Source organism: Neoarius graeffei, chromosome 3 (genome assembly GCF_027579695.1).
Source record: "Neoarius graeffei isolate fNeoGra1 chromosome 3, fNeoGra1.pri, whole genome shotgun sequence".
Taxonomy (NCBI): Eukaryota; Metazoa; Chordata; class Actinopteri; order Siluriformes; family Ariidae; genus Neoarius; species Neoarius graeffei.
Window position 1 is genome coordinate 109,123,652 of NC_083571.1, and position 25,481 is coordinate 109,149,132.

The 25,481-nt window shown below is 41.2% G+C and overlaps 1 protein-coding gene across 4 annotated transcripts in view; it reads right to left on the reverse strand.

Moving 5' to 3' along the window:
• cpsf2 (cleavage and polyadenylation specific factor 2) overlaps positions 1-25,481 on the reverse strand; it is a 48,554-nt gene that overhangs the window by 20,768 nt on the left and 2,305 nt on the right. For all 4 annotated transcript variants that reach the window (XM_060917866.1, XM_060917864.1, XM_060917865.1 and 1 more), the window contains exons 3-7: positions 19,398-19,557; positions 11,925-12,030; positions 7,781-7,910; positions 6,941-7,056; positions 2,441-2,628 (exon numbers count right to left, since the gene is read on the reverse strand). In XM_060917866.1, the coding sequence (XP_060773849.1) occupies positions 2,441-2,628; positions 6,941-7,056; positions 7,781-7,910; positions 11,925-12,030; positions 19,398-19,557 (700 nt within the window). The remainder of the gene's footprint in view (positions 1-2,440; positions 2,629-6,940; positions 7,057-7,780; positions 7,911-11,924; positions 12,031-19,397; positions 19,558-25,481) is intronic.

Consider the following 25,481-nt stretch of genomic DNA (forward strand, 5'->3'; position numbering starts at 1 on the left):
TGATGTGCGACAGACCTGAAAATGGTATACACGGTATAGAACCCCAAGCTGAAGCTCGGTACCAAATATCAAGCAGCTGTGATTTGTAGTTGCGGAGAAAAAAAGTTACGTAAATTTTGTAAATCCACGCTATAAGTTTTGTAAATACATTCAGCAGGTAAACAGAAAAGTTGATGTGGGACAGACCTGAAAACGATATAGAACCCCAAGCTGAAGTTTGGTACCAAGTGGCTATGATTTGTGGCTGCTGAGGAAAAGGATGTTTCGGACGGATGGATGGACGGACGGACGGACAGACAGACAGAGGTAAACCAGTATAGCTCCCCCTCATTTGGAGCAGGGATATAATAAAACAAGCACCCAAACGCTCAACGTGAAAAAAAGTTGCTTTTTCGCTGCATAATATTCATGTTCTGTGTGAAAGTATTCGAGACAAAAACAGTTTGTAAAAAGTATATTGATGTGCAAATTAACCACATGAAAAAAAAACCCACCCTGTGGTGTGTTCGGCCCAAATTTATCAACACTACTGAAACTCATTTTCCTCATTCGACCCCGTACATTCACAAGAAGCACTGGACTGCCCGTTAAAAAGTGTTAAGTGCAATGGTAAATTTTCCAAGTGAAAGTCTAATTACTCTGAAAAAAGCACAACATGCAAACATATAACAAAGAAATCGGTCAGGGTGATCTTAAAGCATTACTATGAGAAACTTTACCATTTTTGCATCAGATTTTTTTAACCAAATGTATACAGTGGTGCTTGAAAGTTTGTGAACCCTTTAGAATTTTCTATATTTCTGCGTAAATATGACCTAAAACATAATCAGATTTTCACACAAGTCCTAAAAGTAGATAAAGAGAACCCAGTTAAACAAATGAGACAAAAATGATTATACTTGGTCATTTATTTATTGAGGAAAATGATCCAATATTACGTATCTGTGAGTGGCAAAAGTATGTGAACCTTTGCTTTCAGTATCTGGCGTGACCCCCTTGTGCAGCAATAACTGCAACTAAACGTTCGCGGTAACTGTTGATCAGTCCTGCACACCGGCTTGGAGGAATTTTAGCCCGTTCCTCCGTACAGAACAGCTTCAACTCTGGGATGTTGGTGGGTTTCCTCACATGAACTGCTCGCTTCAGGTCCTTCCACAACATTTCCATTGGATTAAGGTCAGGACTTTGACTTGGCCATTCCAAAACATTAACTTTATTCTTCTTTAACTATTCTTTGGTAGAACAACTTGTGTGCTTCGGGTTGTTGCCTTGCTGCATGACCCACCTTCTCTTGAGATTCAATTCATGGACAGAGTTCCTGACATTTTCCTTTAGAATTCGCTGGTATAAATCGGAATTCATTGTTCCATTAATGATGGCAAGCCGTCCTGGCCCAGATGCAGCAAAACAGGCCCAAACCATGATACTACCACCACCATGTTTCACAGATGGGATAAGGTTCTTATGCTGGAATGCAGTGTTTTCCTTTCTCCAAACATAACGCTTCTCATTTAAACCAGAAAGTTCTATTTTGGTCTCATCCATCCACAAAACATTTTTTCCAATAGCCTTCTGGCTTGTCCACATGATCTTTAGCAAACTGCAGACGAGCAGCAATGTTCTTTTTGGAGAGCAGTGGCTTTCTCCTTGCAACCCTGCCATGCACACCATTGTTGTTCAGTGTTCTCCTGATGGTGGACTCATGAACATTAGCCAATGTGAGAGAGGCCTTCAGTTGCTTAGAAGTTACCCTGGGGTCCTTTGTGATCTCACCGACTATTACACACCTTGCTCTTGGAGTGATCTTTGTTGGTCAACCACTCCTGGGGAGGGTAACAATGGTCTTGAATTTCCTCCATTTGTACACAATCTGTCTGACTGTGGATTGGTGGAGTCCAAACTCTTGAGATGGTTTTGTAACCTTTTCCAGCCTGATGAGCATCAACAACGCTTTTTCTGAGGTCCTCAGAAATCTCCTTTGTTTGTGCCATGATACGCTTCCACAAACATGTGTTGTGAAGATCAGACTTTGATAGATCCCTGTTCTTTAAATAAAACAGGGTTCCCACTCACACCTGATCATCATCCCATTGATTGAAAACACCTGACTCTAATTTCGCCTTCAAATTAACTGCTAACCCTAGAGGTTCACATACTTTTGCCACTCTCAGATATGTAATATTGGATCATTTTCCTCAATAAATAAATGACTAAGTGTAATATTTTTGTCTCATTTGTTTAACTGGGTTCTCTTTATCTACTTTTAGGACTTGTGTGAAAATCTGACAACGTTTTAGGTCACATTCATGCAGAAATATAGAAAATTCTGAAGGGTTCACAAACTTTCAAGCAGCACTGTACTTGTTTCTTGTGAATCTACACAAGTCACACCCCTTAGGTACTACCCTGGGATAGTTCTAACACCCCTGTCCTTGATTACCTGAGACTTGGAGAACTCCACCACATTGTAGCTGACGTTGTTGAGCAAGGCGAGAGAGTAGACACCCAGACCTGCGTCCTTCGTCCTCCAGATCTGATCCAACAGCTGAGCAAGCTCCAGCACACGGCCTGCAGTGTCCACTGCGATCAGCACATTGCCGTCATTACGCAGCGTTTCCATGATGTTTGCTGCAAAGAGGAGAATGTTAGAGTGTGGTGCTGAGCATTAAAATACAGCAGACTCCCTGAGAGGGGCTGTATATTAAATACAAATGGAAAATGACATACTGTTTATGCGAAAATATTTAAATGTTTTGATACCAGAGCACAGGCATTATTTCATTTTCAATAACAGCAGCTCTAACAGTAGTGCTAACTCTAATCACCTTTTTTTTTTTTAAATAACGTCTTCATTCTGATGCATTATCATTTCAATAGTAGGAACACATTCACAGGGACATGCCATATAATCTAATGTTAATACTGAAAGCATTAAAAAAAATGCTTTGGAACAAAGATGTCTAATTATTGATATGGATTCTGCAGTGTCGGTGCATTTTATTGGTCAAAGTTTTCTGAGAAAGTCTTCGGGACAGAGGACAGGGATGAGAGTGGGTGGTCATCAAAAAAACAGAAAACAAGATGGTGCCCAAAGCTGGGGGTCTGGGAGAGATACCCCCCCCCCAGGAAAATTTTGAAAAATAAGGCCTTACAAACCACTTTTCCTGCAATCTGAGCTGTAGTAGATAAAAAATCTGTCGTCTTTTTTATATATTTACATGAAAATATGTTTCAAATCAATAGGAGTATTGTTTGAATTCAAAATAAAATCACATTCTACATTCAAGGGTATGGTTATAATTTATGATCAACAAAAATGACAAACTAAATTCACATTAAACTTAAGTTTTATTAATTATCAAAATGTTCATATATTAAATAAAATTTCTTAGGGAGAAAAGGTCAGTCACCCTATGTCCTCATTAGTTGCATATGATTTCAAAGTCTTTTGAAATATTTAAGTTTTCAAAACTGTCAGCATTAATTCAGATTTACTGACCATCATATACATGTTCAATGTATTAAATCAAACGAATGCTAAGTTTATGGGACAATGTCTGTGTACACTTTATACAATTATTTATAGTTCACAGTCACTTCTCATTTTCATTTAATCATTTCGACTTCTTCAGCCTTTTGGCCAAAGACAAGAGCTTGTCAGTCCTCTCTCTGTTTTTTATACCAGCATCGATTTCACGTACCTTCGCTTCGTCTCGCTTGTCAATTGTATTCGGCATTTTGAGTAAAAAAGCCGATACGAAAGAGAAACGTATTTTTGAAGCGCAGCGACGATGAACATGTGCAAGTTTCGATAAAATAGAACAGATGCGGGTACTTTTGTAAGAACTGTTATGATTGGCTATTGTTCTCTCCCACACTCTTGTAAGAACTGTTATGATTGGCTATCATGCTCTCGCCAGCGATGTTTTGGCCAATTACATTGTAGATAACACGTGTAACACGTGTTCTACCGCGAGACTTAACGAGACTAAAGATGGCGAAAATGTAAACATGTAACATCGTCGTACGCTTGAGTATCACGAAGGAACATACCCCAACCCCCCTCAATGAAAAAAAAATCTCAACGGATTTGGCATAATATCGATTTTTGCTCAGAAAAAGCGGAAATCCGCCGAAAAGCGGAAAACTCTCATCCCTGGAGGAGCTTATTGTTTTCCAGTTTCTATATAACGTGATAAGTTGGGTTTCTTCATCTTAACTGTTTACAGTTGCTATAACGTACAACCCCAAATCAGAAAAATGTTGGAACGGTAAAGAAAACGCAAATTTAAAAACTAAATAAATAAATAATAACCGGTGATTTCTAAATCTACTTTGACTGGTATTTCATTGCAGAGACCGTATGAACCCACGATATTTCATGTTTTGTCTGGTCAACTTCATTTCATTTGTTAATAAACATCCATTCCTGTATTTCATGCCTGCAACACATTCCAAAAGAAGTTGGGATGGGGCAATTCAGGGCTAGTAATGAGGTAAAACAATTAAATAATGAAACCAGTGAGGTCAACAGGTGACTGCAATCATGATTTGGTACAAAATCAGTATCCAGGAAAGGCCTAGTCTTTGAGGAGCAAAAATGGGCTGAGGATCTTCAGTTTCTCAACAAATGTGTGAGAAAATGATTGAAATGTTTAAAAACAATGGTCCTCAAAGAAAGAGACAAAAGGACTTGTAAATTTTTTACCCTCTATGGTGCATATTATCATTAAATGATTCAAGGAATCTGGAGGAATTTCAGTGAAGAAAGGGCAAGGGCTCAAGCCTAATCTGAACACCCATGATCTCCGATCCCTCAGACGGCACTGCATCAAGAACCGTCATTCATCTATAGCTGATAGAACCACATGGGCTCGGGATTACTTTGGCAAACCTTTGTCAAGCGCTACAGTATAGACTTACATCCACAAATGCCAGTTAAAACTTGGCTGTGCAAAAAGGAAGCCTTATGTTAACTGCGTCCAGAAGCATCGTCAACTTCTCTGGGCTTGGAGGCATCTGGGACGGACCATCACACAGTGTATTGTGGTCAGATGAATCCGTATTCCAGGTCTTTGTTGGAAGAAATGGGCACCATGTGCTTTGAACCAAAGACGAAAAGGACCATCCAGACTGTTAACAGGAACAAGTCCAAAAGCCAGGGTCTGTTACGGTATGGGGTTGGGTCAGTGCCCTTGGCAAAGGTAACTTACACTTCTGTGATGGAGCATTAATGCAGAAAAATACACTGAGATTTTGGAGCAACATATGCTGTCTTTAAGACGACATCTTTTCCAGGGAGATTTCAACAAGACAATACAAAACCACATTCTGCACACATTACAAAGGCATGGCTGTGGAAGAAGAGGGTGTCTGTCCCCTTTGTCCCAATAAAGAACGCGTGATAAATTTTGAAACGAAAAATGTGACGACAGGTCTCGTACTGTTGCACACCTTAAGACCTTTTTGCAGGAAGAATGGTACAGAACAACACCTGAAACACTTCATCGCTTGGTGATTAACTGGGGTACAATATGAGGCGACACAGAGGCCAAATTCCCTTAATCATCCATCAACATGGAAGAAAGAAAAGAGAACACACAAACCAAATGAGGGAGAAGTGCGTTGACCATCAGTCAGGGAATGGTCATCAACAAAAGCTACTGGCCTGAAAGTGTCCATTTCTACTGTTAGGGCAATAATAATTTAAAAAAAAAAGTGGACATCACTTGGAACTGTTACAGTACAAACTTACCTGGAAGAGGACCCAAGTTTATTTTGCCCTCATGTACAGTGAGGAGCATAGTAAAAGAAGCAAAAAAAAAAAAATCCCCAAGAATCGCTGTTGGCGAATTACAAGAAAAAGTAAAATTTTAGGGTTTCCAAGTCTCCAAAACCACCATCAGACTCCAACTCCACGCCAACAGATTATTTAGAAGGTCTATCCGAAAAAAGCCTTTTCTGTCAGTTAACCACAAACGTAAGCACCTGAAGTTTGCGAAATGCTACTACAACTGTGTTCTCTGGTCTGATGGAACAAAAATAGAGCCTTTTGGCAATAAACACTCAAGGTGGGTTTGGTGTAAAAACAAGGATGGTTGTAATGAAAAGAACCCGATCCTAACTGTTCAATATGGTTGAAGTTCTGTGATGTTTTGGGGCTGTTTTTCCTCCAAAGGCCCTGAAACCTTGTTCGGGTACACAGCATCATGGACTCCATGAATTATCAGGACATTTTAAATCAAAATCTGGCTCCTCTGAGAGGAAACTAAACTGGGTCGTCACTGCATCTTCTAGCAGGGCAATGATCCAAAGCGTTGGTCCAAATCAAGACAAAAATAGTTCGTTGACCACAGAATCAAGCTTCTGCCCTGGCCATCTCAGTCCCCTGACCTGAACCCCACTGAAAACCTGTGGAGTGAGCTGAAGAGCAGAGAGCACAAGAAAGGGCCTCGGACCCTGGATGATCTGGAGAGACTGTGTAAAGAGGAATGGGCTCAGATGCCCTGCTCTGTATCTCCAACCTTGTTGATGTTCTAGGACAGACTCAGTGCTGTTTTACTGGCAAAGTGAGATTGTACAAAGTATTAAATGCAGTGGTGCCAATAACTGGGGCACATGCTGTTGAAGAAAACAGTTATTTCTTGGAGGGATTTGCTTAATTCTGAATAAATTTATTTCAATTAAAGGTTGGATTTCTCTCATTTTTTCCCCCAATGTGAGATGAAGCGACTTCATCAAAAGTTGGGATTTTTTTCTAACCCTTTTTACTCATCTTTACAGGAGGTGCCAATAATCCTGGAGTGCACACACGAGATAGATATTTGTATATTATAAACACCGAATCACCAATTTATTCCAAACGCCTACAAACGATGTAAATGCACTGATTTGGACAGTCGTTTTCAACTCCGCGTGCTGAGAGGGTGTGAGGACTTACTCAGGAGCTGCTCATCACGCTGTTTCCTGCGAGGCTGCACGTAAGTGGCATTGAAGGAGTCAGTGATGAGCAGGGAGGGACGACTGATCCCCTCAAGGGAACAACCATTCAGGTGACTGCAAGATCAAGTGAAAAGGCAAGGCAAGTTTATTTATATAGCGCATTTCATACACAGTGGCAGTTCAATGTGCTTTACAGAGGTAAAAGCAAAACAGTAAACAATAGAAAATAAAATTACATAAAATAAAGGGGGAAGAAAAATAATAAGAATTAAACAATAGTAGAAATAAAATAATAAAATGAAGTAAAAGTTCAGTAAAAAAAACAGCAGAATAAAATAGAATAAAAGTTAAGTAAAGTTTAAAACATGCAGAGACTGTAAAAGTTAAGTAAAGTTTAAAACATGTAAAGATGACAATATTTATCAGTTAGCAGAAAGCATCTGCGAACAGCTTGGTCTTTAGTCTAGATTTGAAGCTTCCAACAGCAGGAGCATTTTTGATGTCCTCTGGCAGTTGGTTCCATAGCTGCACTGCATAGTAGCTAAAAGCTGCTTCACCACACTTTGTTTTAACAACAGGTTTTACCAGTAAATTTTGCTGGTGTGATCTGGTAGATCTGATTGGGTTAGGCCGCTGCAACATATCAGAGAGGTAATTGGGCCCTGTACCATTTAGAGATTTGTACACCAGCAGCAATGCTTTAAAGTCAATTCTGTAGCTTACTGGAAGCCAGTGAAGAGACCTTAGAATTGGAGTAATTGTGGTAGAATTGGAGAAAAGTGGTTCATTTCATAAATCCGAAACCCTATATTTCTATGTAAAGCGCACATCAACTTACATTTCTCTCTTGTGGTTGAAATCCACTGCGTAAATAATCTCCTCCTCTCCATCCTTTACTATTTTCCAAATGGTCCCACCGAGCATGTGTCCCGCAGGGAGAGGAGTGATGGATAAACCATGTCCTTTACCTGTTAGGGAAAAAAACAAATAAATAAATAGAAGAGGTATAAAATAATTATACTGCTTCTCTTCATGACATTTGACTGAGAAACATTTAGGTTTCAAGAAAGAAAGAAAGAAAGAAAGCACAACTTTATTCATCACACACTTGTGAAATTCCTCTCTGCATTTAACCCATCTGAAGCACTTCAAGGGCACCTCAGCCCAAGGCCGTCCCATACACGGAGTGCAGAATTATTAGGCAAGTTGTATTTTTGAGGATTAGTTTTATTATTGAACAACAACTATGTTCTCAATCAAACAAAAAGACTCATAAATATCAAAGCTGAATATGTATGGAAGTTAGAGTGGGGTGTTTTTAGTTTTGGCCATTTTAGGAGAATATGTATGTGTTCAGGTAACTTTCACTGTGCAGAATTATTAGGCAACTTAATAAAAACCAAATATGTAGCCATTTCACTTATTTATTTTCACCAGGTACACTGATATGACAACTCCAGATTTGCAAATAAACATATCTGACATTCAAACACAAAACAAAAACAAATCAGTGACCAATATAGCCACCCTTCTTCATGAGGACGCTCAAAAGCCTTCCATCCATAGATTCTGTCAATTTCTTTATCTGTTCACGACCAACATTGTGTGCAGCAGCAACCACGGCCTCCCAGACGCTGTTCAGAGAGGTGTACTGTTTTCCCTCTTTGTAGACCTCACGTTTTATAATGGACCACAGGTTCTCTATGGGGTTTAGGTCAGGTGAACAAGGGGGCCATGTCATTATTTTTTCACCTTTCAGACCTTTACTGGCTAGCCACACAGTGGAGTATTTGGACGCATGAGATGGAGCGTTATCCTGCATGAAAATCATGTTCTTCTTGAAAGATGCTGACTTTTTCCTATACCACTGCTTGAAGGTTTCTTCCAGGAACTGGCAGTAGGTCTGGGAGTTGAGTTTGAGTCCATCCTCAACTCGAAAAGGTCCAACAAGCTCGTCTTTGATGATACCAGCCCATAGCAGTACTCCACCTCCACCTTGCTGGCGTCTGAGTCAGAGTGAAGCTCTGTGCCCATTACTGATCCAGCCACAGGCCCATCCATCTGGCCCATCAAGAGTCACTCTCATCTCATCAGACCACAGCACCTTAGAAAAATCAGTCTTAAGATATTTCTTGGCCCAGTCTTGACGTTTTATCTTGTGTGCCTTACTCAGTGGTGGTCGTTTTTCAGCCTTCCTTACCTTGGCCATGTCCCTCAGTATTGCACACCTTGTACTCTTTGACACTCCAGGAATGTTGCAACTCTGGAATATGGCAGAACTGGATGCTAATGGCTGCTTGTTAGCTTCACGCTTGATTTTCCGCAGATCATGTGCAGTTATTTTGCGCCTTTTTTTTCCCCCACACGCTTCTTTCGACCCTGTTGACTATTTGCAATGAAACGCTTGATTGTTCGGTGATCACGTTTCAACATCTTCGCAATTTCAAGAGTGCTGCATCCGTCTGCAAGACATCTCACAATTTTAGACTTTTCAAAGTCTATCAGATCTCTCTTCTGACCCATTTTGCCAGAGGAAAAGAGGTTGCCTAATAATTATGCACACCTGATATAGGGTGTTGATGTCATTAGACCACACCCCCTCTCATTACACAGATGCACAGCACCTGATATACTTAATTGGTAGTAGGCTTTCAAGCCTAAACAGCTTGGAGTGGGACAACATGCATTAAAAGGATGTTGTGGTCAAAATACTCACTTGCCTAATAATTCTGCACTCAGTGTATTAACCTAACCGCATGTCTTTAGACTGTAGGGGAAACCGGAGCACTTGAAGGAAACCCACGCAGACACGGGGAGAACATGCAAACTCCACACAGAAAAGCCCTCGCCGGCCGCTGGACTCGAACCCAGAACCTTCTCGCTGTGAGGCGACCGTGCTAACCACTACACCACCGTACCGCCCAGACTACAGACACTGGGTTAAACAGCAATTTCCATTTGGACAGTGAGGACCCTTTAGTTTCATCAGTAATTTACAGTACAGATTTGTAGAATAAACAAATAGTTTGTCCTGGTGCCTGCTGAGTTGCCTTGCAAAAGTATTCCTCCCCCTTGGTGTTTGTCCTGTTTTGTTGCATTACAAGCTGGAATTAAAATGGATTTTTGGAGGGTTAGCGCCATCTGATTTACACAACATGCCGACCACTTTAAAGGTGCACATTGTTTTTTTTATTGTCACACAAAGAATAATTAGATGAAAAAAACAGAAATCTGGAGCGTGCGTAAGTATTCAAGACGTTAGGCCATCCTTAAAAAAAAATCCGTTTCCTGTCCACCGGGTGAGCAAAAAAAATTTTCAGTCGGGAGGGATTGATTTTTTTTTTTTATATGGATGGATAAGAAATCGCAATGCTGTGTTTGCTTTTTCTTTCAGTACTTTTTTATTACAAAAGCAGACACATTTAATAAAATATGACGGTTTAATCAACTGAAACTTGTACAAAAACTTTAAATTAGCATTTTAAATGCTGACTGCAACATTTGCAAAACTTTTACAAAGGTACTTAAAATGTCCGACACACGGACTTTTTGTAGTTCTAAATTGAGCGTTAGGCCTAGTTCGGATGAAATTACACTATTAAAATGATCACTGAATGATTTGTTTTTCTGAATCTTTATTTTGTTGTTCGCTAGAATACCATTTTGCAATTTCACACTTAAGCAAATGTTTGAAAACTCCGGATCTCCTTCCTTCATGGTGGCTGCCATTTTTTTGTGCCGCATGGCGCATGCGCAGAGCTGATTCAGTTCTATATTCTGTGCGGAATGCAGGGCTTTCCACAAGCGCCGAATGCCGGCCACACAATTAAGTCCAGCCGGCTACTTTAATGACCATTATTTTTGTAGCCCACAGGCTCTAAATATTAATTTTCGATTTTAATAAAATTAAATGTTTATCTAACGGACTGACAATAATGTCAAACTGAACCGCACTCATTTAAGTTGTGATTCGCGCTGTTTGTACCGATAATAACCACAAATTCCCCGCCGACTTCCTTGATCAAGGGAGAGTAACTCATCCGCGGCCCCGACATGCAGTGTGTGCGCGCGCACTCGGCGGAGGCAGTAGTGTGTCGGAAGGAACAGAAGCAGAGATGACGCTTATTTTGTCTCCAGTAAACCAGTCTTCTCTCGTTCAATTACGTGCTGGCATCAAAAGACACCGTTGGTTGTAAATGAAGCCAAACTGAGTGGTTGGAGTGTATTTTCATACACAAATGGAGAAATGTTGGCTGAGTGTGTAATTGTGTCGCCCCACTGCAGACCGTTGTCGTTGTTAATTCATAGCATGCTCAGCTGCGTGAATGTGTCATGCACCGGAAATAAGAGATTTACAAGCCAGGAACGCCTCATGATGCAATACGCAAGAAAAGAAAGAAGATTTACTGCCATTTTACTTTGTATTTGAGTAAAGTGAATAAATAAATGGTCTGTGGAAAATACATTTAATCCTGGGAACTGCATGCACAGGAGTTTATTTTGTGTTTACTCCCCCCCAGCTGGCTACTTATTTATCATGGCTGGCTAGTATGAGCCTTAGTGGAAAGCCCTGGGAATGCGGAAATGTCAAGTTCGATTTTAGATTTACGAACCCGAAAAAAATGTCAAAAAACCTGGGGGCGTCGTGGCTCAGGCGGATAAGGCGCCACACCATAAATCCGGGGAACTGGGTTCGATTCCGACCCGCGGTCATTTCCCGATCCCGGTCTCTCTCTCTCCTGCTCATTTCCTGTCTCTACACTGTCCTATCCAATAAAGGTGAAAAAAGGCCAAAAAATCTCTTTAAAAAAAAATCATCGAAAAACCAGCGTTAAAAAAAACAATTTCAACCGCACAAACGGCACTCACTCGACCGGTGGACCGGAAACAGAACATTTTTTAATAATGGCCTTAGCTAGCCCCATTCTAATTACGCACCTCGATATAACTACTATGAACACAAAAGTGCACATGCTGTTTACCTTTCAGATTCACAATCTGTGAGTATTTCAACTGCAGGATCTTTTCAAAAGCCGAGTCCACGTCGTCCAGTGTGAACAAGTTGAAGTTCTCCGTGTTGTGACGAGACTGTGAGAAACAGACATTACATCAGAAACAATACAGTCTATGTGCACTCATTAGATTGTTTAATTCATCGTGATTTAAAAAAAAATAATAATATTGGCTGGCGTCGAGTGGTATATCAGATATTCCATTCAGCTAGCGTGGTATTGAACGAGTTGAAGACGTGTTCAGTATCACACTAGCTGAATGGAACGCATCTGATATCCTTGACTTGCAAGTGACGTCAAAGCAAAATAGAAACCCGGATGTCGGCCAATGTTGGTGGATATACAAATGCGGGGTCAAGCGACAGTCCAGACAAAACAGTCACGCATGCGCGACTCTCTCTGTTTTCCCACTGCTTTAAGCGTTCTTTTAGCTACGCCATATCTTTGTGATGTATACGGTTGTGGTCACAACAGTACTCGTGACCGATTTTTTAGAATTACATCTGTGATTCGGAAAGAGGGTGAGGAAACTCTGAGGCTTAGTACGGAGAGGAGACAAGGGGATCAGGACACTTTGTCCAATAGTTCAGACATTTCGTCCAAAGCCTTTTTCATACGCACTACAGTGGTGCTTGAAAGTTTGTGAACCCTTTAGAATTTTCTATATTTCTGTATAAATATGACCTAAAACATCATCAGATTTTCACACAAGACCTCAAAGTAGATAAAGAGAACACAGTTAAACAAATGAGACAAAAATATTATACTTGGTCATTTATTTATTGAGGAAAATGATAAAATATTACATATCTGTGAGTGGCAAAAGTATGTGAACCTTTGCTTTCAGTATCTGGTGTGACCCCCTTGTGCAGCAATAACTGCAACTAAACGTTTGCGGTAACTGTTGATCAGTCCTGCACACCGGCTTGGAGGAATTTTAGCCCGTTCCTCCGTACAGAACAGCGTCAACTCTGGGATGCTGGTGGGTTTCCTCACATGAACTGCTCGCTTCAGGTCCTTCCACAACATTTCGATTTTATTCTTCCACAACATTTCGATTGGATTAAGGCCAGGACTTTGACTTGGCCATTCCAAAACATTCATTTTATTCTTCTTTAACCATTCTTTGGTAGAACAACTTGTGTGCTTCGGGTCGTCGTCTTGTTGCATGACCCACCTTCTCTTGAGATTCAGTTCATGGACAGATGTCCTGACATTTTCCTTTAGAATTCGCTGGTAGAATTCAGAATTCATTGTTCCATCAATGATGACAAGCCATCCCAGCCCAGATGCAGCAAAACATGCCCAAACCATGATACTACCACCACCATGTTTCACAGATGGGATAAGGTTCTTATGCTGGAATGCAGTGTTTTCCTTTCTCCAAACATAACACTTTTCATTTAAGCCAAAATGTTCTATTTTGGTCTCATCCGTCCACAAAACATTTCTCCAATAGCCTTCTGGCTTGTCCACGTGATCTTTAGCAAACTGCAGTTGAGCAGCAATGTTCTTTTTGGAGAGCAGTGGCTTTCTCCTTGCAACCCTACCATGCACACCATTGTTGTTCAGTCTTCTCCTGATGGTGGACTCATGAACATTAACATTAGTCAATGTGAGAGAGGCCTTCAGTTGCTTAGAAGTTACCCTGGGGTCCATTGTGACCTTGCCGACTAGTACACGCCTTGCTCTTGGAGTGATCTTTGTTGGTCAACCACTCCTGGGGAGGGTAACATAGGCTATCATAATTCTGACTTGTTTCGCCATTTTGAATGTTTTCATCTCGGACTCTGGAAGCATTGTATCTCAATCAATCTCGAAAAATATCAGCAAAAAAAAAACTAGCTTGCAACGGACTTTAGCTAGATCTATGATGAACTTTCAATGTATGATACAAAAATAATATTTCTTTCAACAGATCATTAGCCTTTGAGCAGAATTGTTTTTAACTTACCAGGAAGTGTTATCGAGCGACCGCTTTCAGTTTCATGGGGACTGAATGAACTCTCACTCTCAGAATCATCTGACCCGTCAGAGTAAAGACAAGATCCATGTTCATGTGAATTTCCAGCTATCGGTTCGAATTGATAGGGTCTAACTTCACATCTCTGTGAAACATCGGGAATATCACTGTCGATGGTGTCCATTTCGGTAACCTGTTTACATTAGATACCCAAGCGCTGGCTCCTTGAAAAGTTTTGTGACGTCACGGGTCACGTGACCACCTAGCTCATTAACGAATCATTGTTTTACGCTGATGTATAAAAAACTTGAATAATGTGATGATTTTCACATTTTTGACGCCCTGCAGTGATTTAGATGGCATTTCTTATGTCCTTTATACATAATTATACCCAGAAAAAAATCCATGTCCCATGTCCTTTAAATTAAAATTATAATTTGACCTTACTGTGTTGAATACGACTTCAAAAGCAATTCAGGATTTTATTAAGAGAAATATTGTGGCCAACACGAGTGTTAAGTTACCTAAAAGATCGCGTGAAGTTGGCTGCTATCTACTTTGCGTTCGTTCTCATTTTCCTCCATCATTTCATAGGCCAGAAACAGATGTTTTGACGTAATTTAACTTAGTAGGCTATGATTATTATTTAACCGTAGTCTTCTAGACATTTTGACTGTTTGGGGCATTGAACGCTGGTGTATGATTTTCAGGGAATAAAGTTTAACGCATGTCGGAACATCATTGCGCTCGCAGCCTCCAACTCCTCAAACGTCCTTTAAATTGTGATTATAACGTAGGCTATAAGGCACGGTTCTAACATACCTTACACATTGGCCTAACGAAAATAATAATTGTTGGGGCGTCTGCTGATTTGTTAGCTATAAATTTAGGTCTAATTACTTCTGACAGTCTGCAAGCATTGCACCGTCGGGTCTTCAAGTCTGGCTGAAGCAGAGGAGTGGGCTTTCCGGGGTTTATTTTTTCATTTTTTTTTTAACATGCTCTATTTCTATATGTCCAGGTTTGAACTGAGTCATTTTGGCAAGATTTAATTTAATACAAAACAGAAATGGTCAGACACAAGCACGCCAAGCACATGGGAATGTATTTTGCCAATTTTGACAGCGCATGTTTTTTTAATGCCGCACCGTAGACAGCGAACGTTTAAACATGATCAAACATAGGAAATGAACGACACAAAGCTCAAAAACAAAAAAGTTAAATAAACCCTGCTGATAGTTGATGGTGTTGCAACACATCAGTGTTATAACCCAATCTCTACCCAACCACCCCAGCGGTCTCAAAAGTAGCCGGTCACCGGCGGCAAATCGCCGGCTATGGCTTGTTATGCCGCCGGCTATTGTCAGTCGAGTCACAAAATTTCTCATCTCGTCATCTCTAGCCGCTTTATCCTTCTACAGGGTCGCAGGCAAGCTGGAGCCTATCCCAGCTGACTACGGGCGAAAGGCGGGGTACACCCTGGACAAGTCACCAGGTCATCACAGGGCTGACACATAGACACAGACAACCATTCACACTCACATTCACACCTACGCTCAATTTAGAGTCACCAGTTAACCTAACCTGCATGTCTTTGGACTGTGGGGGAAACCGGAGCACCCGGAGGAAACCCACGCGGACACGGGGAGAACATGCAAACTCCGCACAGAAAGGCCCTCGCCGGCCCCGGGGCTCGAACCCAGGACCTTCTTGCTGTGAGGCGACAGCGCTAACCACTACATCACCGTGCCGCTGTCACAAAATTTAATATTAAATATTTCTGACAGCAAAAAAGTTGTGAACGTAAATTACATCCACTATGTCATGTATGTCCGTTGCCGCGTCAACTGTGTTTACATCCTCGACATGAGTGCAGCCATTACTGCCGCCTGTGTTGCCAGATTGGGGGGTTTCCCTCCCAAATTGGGCGGTTTTAAGTGCATTTCGGCGGGTTTTGAACATATTTTGGGCTGTAAAACGTCAGCAGTATCTGGCAACATATTTTTTTTTACTTAATACAAGAAATTAATGGATGCCAACGTTTTTGCCAAAATGGTATTTTATTTTCCATTGTTTAGGCAGCTTCAGCATCATACTGTGAGATTCTGTTCAAATTGTTTTTTTCTTCTATGAAGCCTGAGCCATTTATTTTATTAGTTTATAATTATTGTTTAATTTAGTCTTCAGGAGAGACTGCCTGCACACAGTACTAGTATTAATAGTTTTTTTTCTTACATGAAAGCTGAGGCATTTATATTATATTTGAAGGTAACTTCATGTTGTGCTGTGAGGTTCTCTGCACTTTAACTTTTGAACCAACAGGAGCATTTGGATAAGTAAAGCCTATTTTTCTGCATTTTTGTAGTCCTGGTAATCTTTTACATTGGTAAAGTTGTTTATAGGACCATTTCTCAGTGTCTGTTTTTTTAATCAATAGTTTTTCAGTAATAACTTAATATTTAACATATCACTCAATTTTAAACAACCCCCGCGCCTCCCCCATGGCTTGCCCCTATAGTCTCCAAAATTTCTGTGGGAAACACTGGCGTGCGTAACAATGCTAATCAAGCTTAAGCTAGACGACCCGCCTCAAATACCCGTCCCGGGTAAATGTTATCCCAATTTTAGATGGCCTGTTCCAAACCATCCCGCCCCATGAAAAATTCGTACTTGCATATTTTATTTTATATCCATCCATCCCTGCACGCTTTGCGTGCATTATGTCTGCCGCTGGCAGACATTTTACCATTTTGCACCCTGCTGTAAATTATTTGTACCCTGCTATTCTCCCAAACTTTGAAGCCCCTGCCACCCGTCATTTTAATTCTCCTCGGATCAGCACCGACCTCACATTTGGCCTTGGGAGAGTTCAGCTGACGGAAATCCGTCACACGACGGAAAACTTTAATCCATGTATATTTACCGCAGTGCTTGCTAGCTGGTCCTGACAAATTGATACGCACAAGATTCAGTAAAACGCGACTGCACGCTCTCTACTTATAAATGCGCGACAAAATGAATAGATACGCGATATCACACTCGTGCCCAAAAAGTGGATGTGCGACAGACAGATAAAAAAACGCATATTATCGCGTATTACACGCCCTAGATTAGGCTCTGGTCTTAACTATTGGATGAAATGACCTGTATTTGTACTCGGTGGTCAGTAGAAGCGTCTTATCTTCATAAAAGTCTGCCTTTTTTTAAATAACATGAGTCAAAACCCCACATATCTTCTCTTTGTATCGAATCTTCACTCAATCGTTCAAATCATGGTAATACTGAGAAAATACAGCATTGTTTACAGACACGCTTTCAGCAGCTGCCATCTGAGCTGCTTTGTATATCCACCATCATGGCGGACGCTCATGACGTAGCACGTTTTGATCAAGTCATCTATACCACGAAAAAAACGCCAGCCAAGATTATTATTATTATTATTATTATTATTATTATTCATACACACACATTGTTCCAGTTTTTCAATGTCCGTTGATATGTTTTTCTCTTGTAAATAGACGTGAAGAATACCTAATCAAGTTTTGGTAGCCTTTCAGGTGTTCAATGCATCTTTCTCTTTCCTGGCGAACAAAGAAATGCTTCTGCGCAACATAAAACTCTCTCATTGAATATTCGCATCAGCTCCGACATGTGACATGTCTTGACGACCATGCGATATCATAAACCATATTCAACGCTCATTCTCCATTGGGTAGAGTGACGTAATACTCATAGGATAAGCGATATGCTAACAATATTGCATGCTATCGAACCAAATGAACGAAACCCACTAGAAGGGAATAGAACACCTTTTTATTCCATCGAAAAAGTGTCCTGTATGTACACTACCGTTCAAAAGTTTGGCGTCACTTTGAAATGTCCTTATTTTTGAAAGAAAAGCACTGTTCTTTTCAATGAAGATCACTTTAAACTAATCAGAAATCCACTCTATACATTGCTAATGTGGTAAATGACTATTCTAGCTGCAAATGTCTGGTTTTTGGTGCAATATCTCCATAGGTGTATAGAGATCTTGCAGTCATGTGACCGGAAAGTTAACAGCTGCCATCTCGTCGGTAAAAAACACAGCTGAATACTGCTGCACTCGTGTACAGAATGGATCAATTTCAACCGACGGACTACACGGCTCATTTTTCTAATGAACAGATAACTAGATATATGTCTAAAATAAACGACCTACAGATTAGTGACCCTTATGGCTTACCGGACGGAGTTTTCATGACCGTGTCAGTGGATGTTGAACTGCCAGAGGTGGAATACCCAGACGTGTATAATTACCTCATTAACTTTCCCTCGCTGTTCAGTGGTGAAGCACTGCGTGCTTATAAATCTCTGGACAGTTATCTTTACAGAAATTCAGGATTTGTCAGCCACGGCATCTTGTAAACAAGAAAATAACTATCCTCATTGGACGGGTAAGTCACTTAAGTATTACTAGTACTGATACTAGATATATCAGTAGTATAGCACTGACCAGCCGATTATAGAATAGAATAAGGTAATTCCAGCTGTAATTCCAAATCGTCCGTCTTGTTTACCATGGATCTGGTGTTGGAGAGGTAGAGGCTTGGCAGTGGAGATTTGAGTGGCTGTTTTCTGAGCTTAGTCAACAGGCCGGCTCTACCTGCAGCCTCGCTTTTGCTTCCTCTCCCGCCGCCGCCTCCTTCGCCTGCCAGACCCGATAACAATCCACGGAGACCCCGCTGGTCTCGCTATCTCATCCGGAATGCTGTGCATGCGATGGAAATCGCTACAAACCATCATTTTCTGCTGGAAACCAATGTCCAGTAAGTCCATACGGTTGTAGTGGATACTGAAGTCCGGTACAGACGAACAACACGCAAAAATACACACAAAAAACGTGCACAGGTAGGGAGAGCTTGTAGCCGCAGCCGTTGTAGTAGAATTGTATATAGTAGGGTTTTCCAGAAGAAAAGGTAGAAGTAGAAGGCGGAAATATGGCGTCTGTTACAATCTGGATCGGCTGTGACGTCACATGCAAGATCTCCATAGAGGCCCATTTCCAGCAACTCTCACTCCAGTGTTCTAATGGTACAATGTGTTTGCTCATTGCCTCAGAAGGCTAATGGATGATTAGAAAACCCTTGTACAATCATGTTAGCACAGCTGAAAACAGTTGAGCTCTTTAGAGAAGCTATAAAACTGACCTTCCTTTGAGCAGATTGAGTTTCTGGAGCATCACATTTGTGGGGTCGATTAAATGCTCAAAATGGCCAGAAAAATGTCTTGACTATATTTTCTATTCATTTTACAACTTATGGTGGGAAATAAAAGTGTGACTTTTCATGGAAAACACAAAATTGTCTGGGTGACCCCAAACTTTTGAACGGTAGTGTATATACAGTACTGAATGAGTTTTTATATTTTTATATTTTCATTTTCAAGTGTTTTTTTTGTTCCTACCCAAACCCTTCTCACATGCGACTCCACGTTCATACCTGATAGAGGTCGTACATGAACATCTGACCCATCTTATACACAGGGATGGTGGCGTAGATGGCACAGTTGAGACCCAGTTTGCCAACAGCATAAGGAAAAGCGCCGAGATGAAGTGGATCTGGGTGGGACAGAAGCACTGCGTCGACCTGATGGACGTATCTGAAACAACCACACAACCAGAGTAAAAATACAAACAAGGGCCCAAAAAAAAAAAAAAAAAGGCTGTTCTCTTGTGCTCAATGTTCTGAGGACAGAAAACGGCTTTCTTGTTCATGTTCATTCACGTTGATCCATTTTCACTTTGCTTAACGGTTTCATTCATCACCCACAATGCCATTCGAATAGCACCAGTAGAGATTTATGCAGCACTCAACTAAAGCTCATAACTCTGAATTTTCAAAGAAAGCACCGCCTCAACTCTAATTCCTAATCAAAGTCTGTGGTCTCTTCATTCATAGAACATCATGTCAGCAGTAGGGATCGACCGATATGTTTTTTTCAGGGCCGATACCGATAATTATGGAATTGGGATGCTGATAACCGATATGTGCAACCGATAAATGTAAACATTATAATTCACATGAAATTAAACATAGCACACACTGACACAGACCTTCATATCCATGAAATGTATGTTTAATTGTAAAATTGAACATGAAATTTTGTGCAGGGAGATGCCAGCAGCATTTGTACAATAAAGTCAAACATTAATTAGAATAAAATGAGAAATAAAATAATAATAAAATAAATATTCACCAATAAAAAAATAAAATCACTCCCTACTATATTACAGCTCACCATTTTCCGTGGAAAATAAATGAAAATACACTCTGGATTCTTTTACACTAAGAACTAAGTAAGACTTACCAACTTCAAGTAGTTTTTAAATAACAAATCAAGTGTAGGGAGCTGCCTGCAGCATTTTTTAAAAAGTAAAATCAAACAAAGTCGGCTATCACTCCCTATTATGTAACAACTTAACAAGTAACCATCTACATTCTAATGCTTTTAATGCCCAAGCCTAATATTCCCAATTTAGGAGGATTATATTGTAGTGAAGGAAGCATTACATGTAGTTTCAGCGAGACTAGTTGGTTGTAGGCTAATTCAAGTGCTTCCTTCCGTAAGCTAAGTTTGCCTGGCTACACAGATGCAAATGGACAATTTTAACGAGTAGTAGATGAAGAATGTAAACATATAATGATGTTGTGTGTTTGTGACTTATTGCGGCAAAAGCGGCGTGTCCTTACCTTGAAGTGGGATCTGCTTCTGCCCGAGTGCCCGTACGGCCGCCTTGAAACAGTTCACAGCGTTTAGCTACGCGTGTTGATTGGCTGTATCCCTTGTGCCGCTTCTGCCCGAGTGCCCATACGGCCGCCTTGAAACAGTTCACAGCATTTAACTACACGTGTCGATTGGCTATATCTCTTGTGCCAAACAAATCAGATGTTGTGGTGGGCGGGACCGTGTTCTTGAACTCAGAGAGGCGAGTGCAGGAAAGGACGTGCAGTGACAGTCGCGTTAGGAACGAAATGGCTGCAAAAAGGCATGTTATCGGCATATCGGTGGAAATTATGGCCGATACCGATAACCCTAAAAATGCAGAATATCGGCCCGATATATCGGCCAGGCCGATTATCGGTCGACCCCTAGTCAGCAGTAAATAAAAGATCACTTCACAATAGTATTTACTTCAGATGAATCAGAAGAGACATATTAGTTGGTTAAATCTGCAACACTAACCATACCAGTTCACTGTTTTGGGGCAGTAAATACATCATAAACGCCGGAGTAATAATGCTAGCCAGCTAGCTTGTCACAAAACACACGGCCTTGTGTCCAAAATCGCTCCCCACTCACTAAATAGCAAGGACGCCATTTTGTAGTGCTGTCCAAATGTACAGTGAGAATTATTACATCCTATGTAGTGCACTCAAAGTATCCCACAATGCATCACGAAAAGTAGTGTACAACCGATGGTCACGAACCAAGAAATGTATCCCATCAGGCATTGCGGTCGCACTGAAAGAAATCGAATCAAAAGCCTCAAATTTGCGTCAAAGAAGAAAGGATTCAGCCGTGATTTAAAAGAACTGAAAGATGCAGCGGACACAAAGTACGCTGTATTTATTAATGCGGGAAATACGCTCGGTATAATATGGATTTATCACATGCATGTATTTATTATTTTGAAAACCCACCTGACTGATCTGGCACGTTTTAATTACGCGACCGTAATTACGTAAATAACAGTGCGACGGAGTAATGTCCGAAAGCGGTTTTTTCGTTTTATCGGTGAGCTCACTATATAGTCCTCTATATAATAATTCCCTATATAGTGAGTAGTGAACGACTGAGTGGTTACGGAGACGGTGTCATGAGCGTGTCCGTGTCCCCCCCCCCACTCAAACACAGAGTTTAAAAATGATCTTTCCATGTTCAGATTTTGCACTTTTGATGTAAGCATTAGCCATTGCTTTATCTTTACCTAAAGAGAGCGATGCAGCAGCACTTTAGACCATTAGTCTGTCCAGCGCGCTCACCTCCTCATCTATACACTCTGCTCAAACAGATCAGATTCCAAAGCTTCAACTTTCATGCCAAGACCACCATCAGTGCCATCGTGCTCAATATCTTGATCACTAACTCGCTGAGCCGAGTCTCTGCCATAACAGTAACACAGTGCGTCGTATAGCTGCGCGGCATTCTAGAAATTTGAGTCCAACTTTGCTCTCTCTACTACTTTTAAGCTGGATTTCTCATTAATATAACTGGAAAATGGTGAGTGAGAAAAGAAGCTCTTGCTCTTTTGCTTTTCGGGGCGAACAGCGAAGCCTGACTGCTATACCTTTGCCACTGAAGGTTTTCAACCATTTTCAACTATTAAACAAATAATGGAAATACAGCGCCAAATAGCACCAGAATTTCTAAATACATCACAAATATTAGAATATATTCACTCATTCATTGCACGAACAGCTTTATCCTGGTCAAGGTCGCAATGGATCCGGAGCATATTGAAGGAATACACGGGATTAAACCCTGAATGGACTCCAGTCCATCACAGGACACCATGCACACACACACTTTAACACACTCACTAGGTGTTAGCTAGGGCAAGTTTAGCATAGCCAGTTGACCTATAGAGGTTTTCGACCCACGTGACCGTTGCCATGTCAACAAGTAGACGGCGCCATTTTGACGGTCACAAATATGGCGACTACCGGTAGCGATACACTGTTGATCATGACGAAGTCTCATTGTCGAGTATTTTATCCGGCCTAGATGACGCGAGTAAGAAGCGATATCACCAGAAAATCAATGATGCTGGTGTACGTGATCCGTACACGTTACCAGGCTATCTTTCTCTGGCTTTGCAGCGCGGGTGATCTTCCTGACCTGCAGTCAGGCGTGTGGGAAATACCAGGGAAAAAACATAAAAGAAAAAGGAGCGAGATGCAGAAAACACCTTCGCTATCCAGCGACGTAGGGCATTTACAGGGCGAGCAGAGGGAGAGGTATTTGCAAAAATTGAGGTTAGCAGGCTTAGAGAACGACGTTTACCTGCTTCCACCAGGATTGCTCACTGACGTACAGAAGTACACGAAGCCCTCGTCTTTACCTGACTTCGGCCCGCATGATCTGTATACCTATGTCGTTAAAAACCAGGCTGGGTAACATGCCTACATCAGCGGGTCGTCCCTGGAGCCGGTGGTCACCATCTTATTACAGCTAAGGTTTGTTCACATTTTCATTTACTTTCGGTCCTCAGGATAAACAAAATGTTATTAAATGTCACTGAAATAACTTCTTAGTCTGTTGAGACATGGCCCGTTATAAATTTGCTGTTACCAGGCAATGACCAAGAACTGTATTATTAGGGTCGGTGTAGTTGTAGCAGTGCACTAGCAGCTAGCTGTTAGCACTAGCTAATGTCAACAACAGTAGCTAGTATGTTACTGTAGCAATGTTTACGTTCAGTCATTTGGATGACTGTTAAAACCTTTCAGTCTCAAGTTTTTCCTTTACTGTATTTACTAGTTTACTGAGCTAGCGCGCTCGGGCAGGCTGGGAGGCATTGGTGTGTGCAAGGCGCCGTTTCTCTTTCTGATGGGGTGAGTTTATTAATCTAAGGCTGTGTGGTTATTTTTGCATGTAACGGAGAGTGTTGTGGTTTGGTTAAGCCTAGGTCACAACTGGACGTACGATTTTTTGGCCGTGTGATTTTTGGTGTTTCCCAAATCGCTGCGTTTTTTTTTTTTGTTCACGGAGAAAGACATGTGTTGGCCGTAAGTTTGTCTTGCAACCTGAAAAAAACGTAAGCACCCGTAGAGTTTGTTTGACATGACAACGAACCTCTGCGGCCGGTCTGCGGTTCGAAAATCAGCACGTCACACGCGCGCTCTCGTGCGTTTCATGCGCGCCCTCCGTGCGTTTCTTGCATTTTTTGCATGTAGACCGGCCATAGGAGCACGTACGGCTGGTTGTGACCGAGGCTTTACATGAAACTAGTGTTGTGTTAGTTGTGTCATCATCGTGCTATCTTTCTTTCTTACAGTGTGAGTAATTTTTCAACCATAAAACGTTAAAGTATACTTTAGGACTTATTTTTGTACTTCATAATTGTGTTGGGCATATTCTTTTAAGTTCGTTTCTTAAGACATGTATTTTTAAGTATGTTACCTCGCTTGTTGACAGTTTCGGCGAACACTTCCGCCTTCTTCAAAACACCCCGGTCAAACCATACAAGAACCTCCGACAGCTGCTAGTTCACCCCAAAGATAAAATACAACTGGACAATAAATGCAATATCATATATGAAATCCCTTGCCACTCATGCAATAAAGTCTATATTGGTGAAATGGGCAGATGCTTCCACACTCGCAGGAAAGAACACCAATTAGAATGTGAAAAAGAAACAACAAAAAGACTCACAAGATCCAAAAAAGAAAAAGCAAGCCAAGAAAACTTAAAATCAGCCATTTCAGACCACTGCAAACGACAAAATCATATTATGAATTGGGAAGAGGCCAGAGTCATTCGCGCTGAAGAGAATAGATATCAGCGTTGGATTTTGGAGGCAGTGGAGATACGTAAGCGGGCGCAGAGGACCATGAACCGGGATGAGGGAGCGTACGCGCTGTCACACACCTGGAGCGCAGTCCTGGGGCAGCGACCTGACAGCAGGAGGCGTGGACTACCTGTCAAATTGGGCGGGACGTTCACGCCTCCATAGAGTAACATCAGCTGATAAGGCACGTCACCACTCGACATCTGGTGACTGTTTTGAAGAAGGCGGAAGTGTTCGCCGAAACTGTCAACAAGCGAGGTAACATACTTAAAAATACGTGTCTTAAGAAACGAACTTAAAAGAATAGTTATAATTATCAGACATAATGAATTTCCACTACATGTGTTGGGCATACTTTGCATGGAAGGAAAATTGACGTGGTGATCTTTGTTTACATGAAAGTAGTATCGTGCTAGCTCGTAGGGGGTAGGGCTTTCCTTAATGTCATGCAAATGAGCACCATTATGTGCCCGACCTGCACCCAGAGTAGCTGAGATGGAAAACTTTGAGGGCGATTTTCTCCCTTTTCTGTTTTAAGAGGTATACACTTTCAAAAGGCCACACATTCTTCAAATATTGTCAGATCTCCACATGGAAGGCATCATTGGAAAGCTTAGAAACTGTACTTTCTGAATCTGTCAATAACTCAAAATGCCCCCGGGCCGACATGTGTCCCTGGATTCTGTGATCTGCCACATTTGCGTATGCCGAAAATCATAATTTTAAAGCAAGGATGGAAAGGTAAAATTGTGTGCCCTCACTCTAAATGCCAACTTACGTTGACTGCTCTAACCTAGCTCCCACCCCGTTCAGTTTCATTTCTGCTCTCTGCCTCTCGCTTTTTACGCAGCTCTGATTTCTCTTAGCTGCATTCTTTACACTATCATTCCTTTCATGCCATTACCTCCTGCAAATTGCTGTTTAGTGTTGGTATTTGCTGTTGTAGCTAAAGCCACATTGCCATCACATCACTGGCATAATTTGATTAAAACAAAATGAATATGAATGTCCC